The sequence below is a fragment of the Vicia villosa genome, linkage group LG7 (assembly GCF_029867415.1).
Source record: "Vicia villosa cultivar HV-30 ecotype Madison, WI linkage group LG7, Vvil1.0, whole genome shotgun sequence".
Classification (NCBI taxonomy): domain Eukaryota; kingdom Viridiplantae; phylum Streptophyta; class Magnoliopsida; order Fabales; family Fabaceae; genus Vicia; species Vicia villosa.
This window is the reverse complement of record NC_081186.1, coordinates 68,328,665-68,339,809: the sequence shown is the minus strand read 5'-3', so window position 1 is coordinate 68,339,809 and position 11,145 is coordinate 68,328,665. Positions and strand designations below refer to the sequence as shown.

The following is an 11,145-nucleotide window of genomic DNA, read 5'->3' as shown; positions in this document are numbered from 1 at the left end:
TCGACTTAGCAACTAATTTCGACATATAGCAAATCTACGAATGGCCATTTAAAAGCCATTCTTCCTTCGAAGATAAATGACTTCCAAGAAAACATCATGTCGAAATCTCCAGCTAACACTAGGATGATGTTAAACGGTAACAGTGCATCTATAGTAAGGTAGCTGACTTTAATTGCTTTGGTGTATGCTCTTTCACCGCATTTTGTATTTAGGGTCACGTGGCCCATCACTTGAAATTGTTCAACTGACAATCATATTAACGAGCCCCTGAATACTTTGACATCATTAGGACTTAGATGATGTTTTTGAACGGCATCCCAAAACAGAACGTCGGTAAAGCTTATAGGATCAATCAAGACTAGCTTGATATCCTGGTTGCCATGTTGCACAATGATGATCATAGTGTCATTTCCATGAGAGTTGATTTTGATGGCATCACTGACGGAAAAGGTGATGTTAACATTTGTTTCACCTCGCCCAGCCTTAGGGAAACCATGAGATGTCACATTGGCAGCAAGCACCTGTCTCACATATTTCCTTCAGGATGAGCCAGAACTTCCTCCACCAGCGAAACCTCGGCTATGGTGATTGTATTAGAGTGTAGGGTTTTATCGGTCATCATTATAAAGAAGTTGGAAGGAATGAGAATAAAAGAGGTGCGATCCAAGTTAGTTTTGTCGGAACCCCATGGTGGACGTCATTATACTAGTAATACAGGTGTGTGTGGGGGGGGGTATCCATACAAGGTTAGGGGAAACTCAAAAGCTTTAGTAGGTATATAATAGTTAGGGTTTTCTCGCAGCAGCGAGAGGCTCTATATGGTAGTGTTTACAACAATTATGGTGATATGAAAGGTCAGCTCACATGAGGTGAAAGAGTCTGTGATATGTGTAATGATGGGTAAATTATAATCTCTCTTTCTCCCGTTAAGAGGGGTATTTATATTGGTCCTTGGACCTAGAGATTTTAGAAAATGAAAACCACCCACTACTTTTTAGGAGGACGTGGGTTAGCTATTGATCCAGACTTCACCTGACAAAAAAATGCTTTTCTCCATGTTTTCCATAACTAGACGAGAGGGAAATGGTTAGGATGAGGTAATTCATATCAGAGGACGCCATATGATCGCCGCACCTTCTGAGAAATATATCCCTCTCGGCTTATCTAAGTCGTTTTACAACTAGAGCCCTACGCACTACAAATATTTAATGAATATTTATTATTTTAATTTTCATATATATATATATATATATATATATATATATATATATATATATATATATATATATATATATATATATATTGATTAATAAGTTATATTTTCTTTTAATCTTTTAGATTGTATTATTGTTATTTAATCAATTTTCTTTTTACTTTCATTTTTATCAAGCCACTAAAATATTATCTAAGTTCATTCATTTTCTTTCTCTTAACTATCTTTTCTTTCGCTTTCAATCGTTTTAATTTTTTGTGATCCAAATAAAACCTCACTCTTTGTTTTCTAGGATAAGTTAGTTCTAGTAGTAACCAATTTTTACACATTTTACGAAATTGAATCGTGTTCCATTATTCTTTATCTAGAATTAGATGCTATGTGGTGGAGGACATCCTCAAATAATCTCGAACAATCTGTCACCATCCTAGAAAATGTGTCGAAAAAATTGTCACGTCACTAAATCTTCACTATTATATTGACACGTGTACTTTTGTATTCAAACACACACATATATATATATATATATATATATATATATATATATATATATATATATATATATATATATATATATATATATATATATATATATATATATATATATATATATATATATATATATATATATATTTCCTCATTCTATGCATACAACTCAAACACAAGTAACCAAAAATGAAAGTATCTTCTTCTGTTGCTAGTTTCCACAATTTTGCCTTTTCTCCTTCTTTGACCTATTCTAACCATCAAGATCAAGGCCATCATGTGACTTTGAAACCATTGTTGGCAAAGGGGACAATTTCTTGGCCAAGAAAAGTTGGTTGTAAAAGTGGGATAGTAGTGGAATGTGGTAGTAGGGGTATGGTAAGAGAGTTGGAGAGAGAGCTTGAAGGTGAGATTGATGAAGAAAAGGGTAAGGGTAAAAGTGGAATGACAAGGTATAGAGAAAAGTGTGGAGGAGAAAGGAAAGGGGCTGTTGAGTTGTTGGAGTGTTTGGAAAAGGAAGCAATAATGGGTGATGATGTTGGGAAAGAAGCTAATGATTATAACAGAAGGGCTCGGATATTTGATAGAAGCTCTAGAGTTTTCCAAGCTCTCAAGGAATTTGATGATCATGCTTGAATGGAATTAGTTTCATAAATATGATTTTGACAATTTATTAGCTAAACAAGTTCCAATATATGTCTACAAATTTAGGAAAAGGGTTTGATTCTTATGATATAAAGCTAGGAAAATTGATCAGCATTAGGAGCTGACTTATGAGGACTATGTTGTGCTTTTGTTTTTATTATTTCTTTGTGTTGTCTGTAATAGTTTTAATGTACTTCTTTTATGTTTATGTAATTAGTGTTATATTGGATACCAATAATAACAATAAATGGACGATTTCTCTTATTTAGAAGATGGTGTGACAGATTGAAACTGAATAGAATGGTATATTATAAGGTTTCAATGTGGTATAGATTCTATACCATTCTATCATTTACTATTTACCATTATATTTCTCGATCATTCTATTATTTACTCATTATATTAAATAATAGATGGAACTTTTATTCCGTTCTATTTTATTCTACTCATTCTATTCTTTCTTCTTTTTTTTTTGTTGTTGTTTATTTCATGGTATTCAAACCTTTTTAAGGAGATTGTGCTTCTTAGAACTAATACACTAATACACCCTAACTAGTATCACACCCTAGCTAGTGTTAGGTTATAAGTTAGTTTTAAGGGTGTGTTTGTTTGATGGATACAAAATATATTCTTGGGAATTTAAGGTTGGAAATAAAAATACCTATGTTTGTTAGAAGGGAATAAAAAATTGTTTCTAGGATAAAACTATACCTAGAAAAGAATTTTGCCCATGTTTAGTGTTTTGCCCATGTTTAGTGGCTTTTTAATCCCCTCTCATAAGTGTGGAAATTTTTTATGTCCGGCGGTTACCATCAAAGTAGTATTACCTCTACTACTACATACTATTTTATTTATAATTATTATTTTTTATCTTAATTAAAAATAATTTAAAAATAAAAGATTCTTAGACTTTTTAAAATACTTTCCAAACACTTTTTATAAAAATTTATTCCTTGGAATGTTATGCCTGGGAAAATTATTCCTGGAATTAATCTTATACCGTGAAACAAACACCCTCTAAGGTGATAGTGATAACACCTTTCGACCTGAAACCATTATGAACATTAGATGTAGAGTCAAATATTTTATTATTAATCAAACATTGTCTGTAACAAACTGACTGTATAGATGTTGATAGATACTCCACAAATCATGTTGAGGGACATGAGTGATTTAGATGGAATTTGTCTATCATCTATAACATATGGGTCATTGGACAATGGTGACACGGTAATATAGACATGACGGCAAAAGAAAATTGTTCTATATATTTTATCAATTGGGCTAAAAAAAAGTTTAACATGTTACCAAGTCTTTTCAAACATCGGTCTTCCTACAATGTAATTGTACACGAATTTACATCCAATAACAGGAACTTGGTTCTAATAACTCTTGTTTGGTTATTGTCCTGAGTGCAACTGGTAAATCCACATACTTCCAGGGTTTAATGTCAGAACTATTGTTTGGTTATTGCCCTGGGTGCAACTGGTAAATCCACATACTTCCAGGGTTTAATGTCAGAACTATTGAATTCCTAGAGGTTTCCATCATGGTTAGGATTCAAGATTTGCTTAAATCCAATAAAGGTTGCAAGAATTTCCTTTAACCATCAACACACGTTGAAATCGTCAATCGTCGCTTTTATCATCAAAGGGACGCAAATGTTGGTCACATCATTAATTAATTCTCACCATTAAAAGATATGGGATGTCTACCCCTTCCCAAAATGTTGCCCTACTTCTGCGTTTCTTCTTCGTTCCTCCCCTTAAGAGAGTAGCATACTTAGTATTTCAATCGGGAAGATCCCCTAAAATGATGAGCGATTGGCACTAGATCTGAAGAAATGAAAACATCGAAAAGAGAATCATCATTCTCCTTTTCTACATCCGCGATTGACACTAGATCTGAAGAAATGAAAACATCGAAAAGAGAATCATCATTCTCCTTTTCTACAACCCTGACCTTTTTGTGTGGTTGTGTTATTTGCGAACTGGTCTGGCTTGGCGATGAGGGCCTCTCAAGGGGTTGTTCAACATCGCTAAAACATTGAAGATGTTTCCCACATTCGGTACCAATTCAGGAGTGGGCCTTTATGATTCACAATGAGATGTCTAATGGTTAATTTCATTGAAGATCTGGATGTTTGTGAAAGGAGTTGGTCCCTCAGTGTAGAGTTACTATTCCATCAGTTGTCATCAATATTTTCAATGTTGTTTTTGTTCATATGAAATCAAGCAAGATTGAACATCAAAAAGAATGGGTTGGAAAACCGTCATTAACATGGTATTGGCAAATGTCTCAATGAGTGGCAGAAAGAGTCAGTACAAAACATGGTTACTAAATTTCTCAATTAAAGGTAGAACATCAAAAAGGAACCTGAACCACATAGTTTCTATCACAATAAAACATTCGCAAGAGTTCATCATACATGTGTAGTTTCGTGCACTCCTAAGACATGTAAGAGAAGCACAAACATTGTATAAAACAGATAAGAAAGATGTTAAATAGATTCTGAAAGTTGATTTTGATTACTGCTAGCAACATCTGATTCCTGTTTTAGCCGACGGCCCTTATCCGGACCACCTATGATCCCCCATCTTTGAAATTGTTTTTGTCGAGCTCGAGCCCTCTCCTTCTCTTCTTCTGACTTCTGTGCAAAACAGTAAGGACAAGAAACTCCATATTCATATTCTGGGGATTCCATGTCCGCATCGCTCACAGGCTGCTTACAACCATAACAGAGCTTGAAATTTCCTTGTGCCAAACCATGCTCGACTGAGACTCGTTTGTCGAACACAAAGCACTCTCCCTCCCAGAGACTTTGTTTCTCTGGAATCTCCTCAAGATATTTCAGAATTCCACCTTCCAGGTGATAGACCTAGAAAAATTTTAAATATAAATGACAAAATCATTTTGTAGGGCAGTAAAAGATGTAGCAGAAAGACTAGCAAATCTTATTCATACAAGATTCATTATTAAATTACTATCTTGGATAAAGGGAAGAAATAACCAAATGATTTTTTTCCTTTAAATAAATTTTGTTCAGCCAAAAAAGAAAATATATTTTTAATTTAAAGGTAAAGTCACCTCTTTGAAACCTTGGCTGAGAAGTAGACTTGAAGCTTTCTCACATCGAATTCCCCCTGTGCAATACATTGCAATACGCGGCAATTGTTGTTTCGTACTCTCTGTTTCTTTTTCAGCACTTTGGTCTGAATGGTTTACATCAGCTTTTGGATACTCGGCATCTGTTCTCATAAGCTTGAAACGTTCTTCCACCCAAGATGGGAATTCGCGAAATGATATTGTGCAGGGATCAACAGCTCCTTTAAACTTTCCTATTCTGGTTTCGTAGTTATTTCGCACATCAATTACCACCTGCATATGAAAAAATTTGCACTTTTTTTATACACTAAAATTTTGCATTAAAATGTTTAGCACTCAAGAAATCAAACGATTCAAGGCCTTGACGTTTAAAATATTAAGTACGTGCAGCTTATGAGATCACATAACAGCAGAGCCTCATATTGAAATAAGAGAATGCTGATGAACAATAAGAAATTAACTACTCACTGTATCAGGATCACTAATCAAAGAATTCCATTCCTTTGGGCCAACATATTTTCCAACCCTTTCAATAGGTGATATAGTAGGCATCCCAAGAGTGACGATCTGTGAAAAACAAACGGCTTGACCTCAATAAGTTGTTTGTACATAAATTAATATCGACATTTAGTATAACAAAGTAGTTCAGTCTTTCGACATTTGTAAATGTTACCTCTTTCTTCACCTTGACTCTCACATGATCCCATCGGAAAGGCACGTCCTCGCCTGCAGCAAGAGGAGAACTGGAACTGTGTCCATCATTATGCCCGTGATGTATGGCCTCCTCCTCAGGACTTACAGGCGACTCAATACGTCTTAGTCCCTTCAGACGCTCATCACTCTGAATAAATGCAAGAACTTTCTCAACCGACTGCCGCGTGCCACATAGGCTTCCATTAATTCCTTCAGGAGCAAGAATGATACCACCTGAAACACGCTGAGCAATATCAGATCAGTGAGATGCAAGAATTAGCATATTATGATGTCACAAGCAGATCAAATTTGTCCTAAATGTACTCTGTAGCCCTTAAAGTACATCATGTGTTACTACAGAAACATTTCAGTTGCAGCCCAATTGTCGCAATGTCGGACCATGACTTTTTACTGCACTAAAAATATGTATTCCCTGCAACTGAAAAAGCATGTAGCTAATGCAGTTACAATATCAAAACTGTTGGATGGAGAAAAATCACTCATGTTTTACCACAACATATTCGAAAATATACTCAAAACATGAGCTATATTTGATCTTTGCCCAACAATTTTAGGTCTCTCTATTGATTTGACTGCATGCTTTTTCAAATGCAGGGAATCATGAGCATTACATAGGGCTACATGAGGACACAATTACAACCACAACTAAAATACTTGCTATAGAATACAATCTACACACTTGAGCCAAAACTTAAAATCTCTGTAGCAGTGACATGGCACCAACACATGTAGTTACATTCAATTATAAAAATTTAATGGCCGGTGTCAACATGTCAGTGTCACTATTGTGTCAGGTGTATGTATATGTGCTTCATTGCATAAAACCTAGCTATACACTGTAGTCTATACAACCCATTTAAGACTAAAGAGATATGTCAATTCATATATGTAAATGGTAAACAAACAACCATAACCTTCACTAATACTAAAGATGGAATTCATTCCTCTAAAGTGGACAACTCAAATTAAATGGTAAAATAAGTAAGATGAAGATAATTGCTGTTATAAATTATAATACTCATATACAACAAAAGTCTTATTCAATTAAGTGGGGTCGGCTACAATAGATCTACTTTTGCTATAATATTTTATACATGATCATGCTTCTATCCAAATCGTTAATCTCAAGATCATTCTTCATAATCCCTCATGATATTTCAAGGTCTTCCTCTACCTATAGAGGTTTGACTTCTCTCAATCTGATATACTCTCCTTACCAGAGTCTTCTCTCTACTGCCCAAATCAACTAAGTCTATTTTCTATCATCTTTTCTACTATAGGTGCTACTCCAACACTCACTCTAATATTGTCATTTCTAATCTGATCTTCTCTAGTTTTACCACACATCCAACACAACATACTCATCTCTGCTACACTTATTCTTGTGTTGATTGTTAACCATCCAACTTCTTAAGACTCATATGCAAAACAAATAATGTAAAAGTTAAAATATTAATAGCTTAGTTAACATTAGAGAAGCCAAATCCAAAAAATATATACAAAAAAATAGTCTTCGTAATAAACATGAGTAAAACTTCAATCTGATCCATGAACTGTTATTGTCACCAATTTAGTTTCTAAACTATTCTTAAAAACCCTAAAATTAGTTCATCTATCAAATAGAAGGAGAATCATAGTTTAGGTACCAAATTGAAGTCTTACATGCGTGAACTATGAACCCAAAACAATAATCATAATTTCAAAAACAAAGATAGAGAAAGGAACAGAATACCAATTCTTGACACAGCTGCTTCAAGGGAACACGCAAAACAGCATGATCGGGGAAATCCGCGAACTTGTAGAACGAAACCACAACAAGAGAATCAACTACAGAATCAGATTCAGAAATCTCGATTGCATTGGTGGATCCAGAATTAGAGAAACACTTAATCGTCATGGTTTGAAGAGAGTGACTGTCGGAGAATAGAGAACGGTTGTTGAATGAGGATTTAGGGTTTATAGAAGAGTAACAGATTCTTGTTTCAGAAGAAGACGTTGACGGCGAAGAAGAGAGAATCCTCGTGCTAAGAGCCAGCAATGGTTGAGGAAGAATGCTCCTTGTTCGAAGCATAGAGGAGAATGCATTCGGATGTGGTTCCATTTTTTTTCCAATATTTTATTTTTTTGAAGTGCTTTGCCTTTTCAAATTTATGGGGGCTTGGGCTTTTTTGGTGTAGGCCCAAGTTAGTTTGATAGGATGATTGCTATATGCACCTCCATGTGATCCCTAATTTAGTATCAATATGACCATTAGTATTACCATCAAACTTGCAAACTTTTGCTTGGCGAGTATCTTCGCGTGGAAATTTATTTGCACTTTGTCTACGGTCTCTTGGTCGGCGATTATCCTTTAAACTCGATTATTCGAACAAGCACTTGTAAGTTTTTTTGACATTCAATTCACATGACTACTGAGACCTTATGTGAAAGATGGTTCGTTGGACATCAAGATTTCTCAAGATAAATACGTTTGTGGTATTGAAGGATATAAGAGGAAATTTTATGGAAGGTTGATAATGAGTAAAGGTGATAAGTTGCTCGCAATAAAATGGATTGGGCTATCTACCAAAAGTTTATGAAAAACTTTTTAAAAAATTAGTTTGCCCAAACAAGGCTTCAAACCATACTTCCTCAAAATATTTTTAGTATAGAAGTAATTATCGTATTTATTTTATTTGTAATATAATAAATAATCATGCAATGAATAATATAAGGAAATGGATATCATAGGGCACAATACCTCAATATAACACTAAAAAGGTCAAAATGATTTAAGTATCAAACTTCTTTTTAAAAAATTCTTGTGATGCAAGTGTGCTTATAATTACGGGGTGGCAAAGCGGGCCCGCCCCGTTTAGGCTCGTCCCGTTTAAGTTCGTCTAAAAGCGGGTTGGGGTGGGGCTGGGCGGACCTACTTAGGTGTCCGAGCTCAAAAGTCATGTCCGCCCCGTTTACTAACGAGTTAGCGGGTTGGCGGGTCGGCCCGCCAATTTTTATTTATGTTTTTATTTTACAATTTGATTTACCATATAATTTTAAAAAAAAAATTAATTATAACCAAAAAGGTCGATAAAATATTTTTTTAAAAAACGCACAATAGAACTCCAACCTATCTTAAGTCCAAACAGTTCAAAAAATAAAACAAATAAAGATCAATTATAACAAAAAAAAATAACGAAATAAACTCAACCACAATAAAAAAACGTATCAAAATAAATAACTAAATAAATAATACATATCACTTTAATCCTATTTAAAAACTAACTACTAAAAAACCCAATTAAGAATTTACATAAAACAGACAGTGATAACAATTACACCGCATAATACATCACGGTGCATAAAATAGTAGTGCATAAAATATCAACACATAACTTTCTCACTAATTACTTCATATAAACTTGTATATTAACCGATTCCTTAATAGTTAAATCCAAAATTTGTCACACTTATAGACTCATCAAATCCCTCCTTTTCTTAAAATCAACATCTATTTCTAAAGAAAACATGTGAGCTAATGTATTAACAACTTAATAATTATGCATGTTATACAACTGTTCTTTTATTTCAAGTTTTGTCGATCAACACACGTATTAGAAAGTGATAGAAAGAACGTTACAATTATAATTCAATTTGTATGTATAATAATTTAGAATACAATTCAATCAATATAAGAGTGTTGTTTTTATAGTTAAAGTTGTTTTAATTCTAAATAAAAAATAATTTTTTTAACAAAAAACCTGCGGGCAAAACCCGTCCCGCCCCGCCTCGGCCCGGATTTTTAAGCGGGTTAGGCGGGGCGGGTCAACTTAAGGTACCGAGCCGAAAACCTCGGCCCAGCCCGCCTAAAATGGCGGCTCAAACGGACCGACCCGGTTTTTTATATATTATACCATATATTTTAGTGGAAATAAAATAAATAAATATGAACATGCGTATAATTATAAGACATATTAGTATGTGAGAGATGAGATTGCGGGAATACCATGACCTATAAGATAAAAGTCTTTTGACAATGATAACAATAATCCTAAAATGCAAAAGTGTAGAGACAAGTGACTGCCACTTGTTGGCTTGTGAATCTTCCCCAACTATATTTTTAATGCATTGAACACTTTTCAAATGGAGATAAAAGGTAAACTAGCAAGGACAATGTTCTATATAAGAAACCTTTCTTAAATATTTCCAGGAAGATGTAATATAGACTACATGATATGAATAGAGTTTTCATAATAATTATTCTAAAATAAACGCCTTACAAAATATTTAAGGGAGGAATCCAAATATATCTCACTTTCACGTATTCATATATAAAAGATAACCATGACAATTTTGTTGTTAAAGCTGAAGAACCTTATCTATAGTTTACTTTAATGCTAGTAAAATTTTTCAAATTTATAACAAAAGAATCATTACCATAGAAGATTCTACATAATTAACCTTTGATGAAACTTGATAAGTGTCAAAATGTAGTTATTTTGTGTATGTAAATAGTGGCACTTATCGATACTTTTTGTTAATACCGTTTGAATAATTCTCTGTTTTTGTGTAAATTCGTATACTTTGAGTTTTATTACGTTTTCATGTAAATATGTACCGTTTGATAGTTTTGTTGTATTTTTGTAGGTTTTTCTGCGTTGTCGGAGCCTCGAGGAATAAAGTGTCGAAGACACGGCTGCAGACGCGTTTTGAAGAGATAAAGCTGCTGTTCTAGTGTAGCTCGCGTCGCGCGCTGGAGGGCGCGTCGCGCGCTGTAGGAGAAAAAGAAATAATTCAGGCAGAAGTTTGGGCGCGTCGCGCGCTCTGTGATTTTCAATTTTTGTATAAATAGTTCATAACAGATTTTTTTAGGTTTTTTATCATCCATTTCCCCCTTGGAGTGGCTCTGATCCATTTTTGATAGTTTAGAGGCTTAGGAAACACCATTGGGTGCTACATCATGTGGATTGGCTATGGATTTGTCTCGATTGCCTTGACACGGT

The 11,145-nt window shown here is 34.3% G+C and overlaps 2 protein-coding genes across 2 annotated transcripts; one reads left to right on the top strand and one right to left on the bottom strand.

Moving 5' to 3' along the window:
• The first annotated feature begins 1,846 nt into the window (after positions 1-1,846).
• LOC131617362 (uncharacterized) lies at positions 1,847-2,615 on the top strand. The gene has a single exon (XM_058888668.1). It carries the CDS (start codon positions 1,889-1,891, stop codon positions 2,333-2,335), a length of 447 nt encoding a protein of 148 aa, XP_058744651.1. The 5' UTR covers positions 1,847-1,888; the 3' UTR covers positions 2,336-2,615.
• A 2,047-nt stretch (positions 2,616-4,662) lies between these two features.
• Positions 4,663-8,265, bottom strand: LOC131620685 (rhodanese-like domain-containing protein 7). Its single transcript, XM_058891825.1, has 5 exons — positions 7,896-8,265; positions 6,123-6,386; positions 5,918-6,016; positions 5,432-5,722; positions 4,663-5,222 (listed from the first exon to the last, which is right to left on the bottom strand). The coding sequence occupies exons 1-5, from the start codon at positions 8,262-8,264 to the stop codon at positions 4,845-4,847; spliced, it is 1,401 nt and encodes a 466-aa protein (XP_058747808.1). The 5' UTR covers position 8,265; the 3' UTR covers positions 4,663-4,844.
• Positions 8,266-11,145: the final 2,880 nt, after the last annotated feature.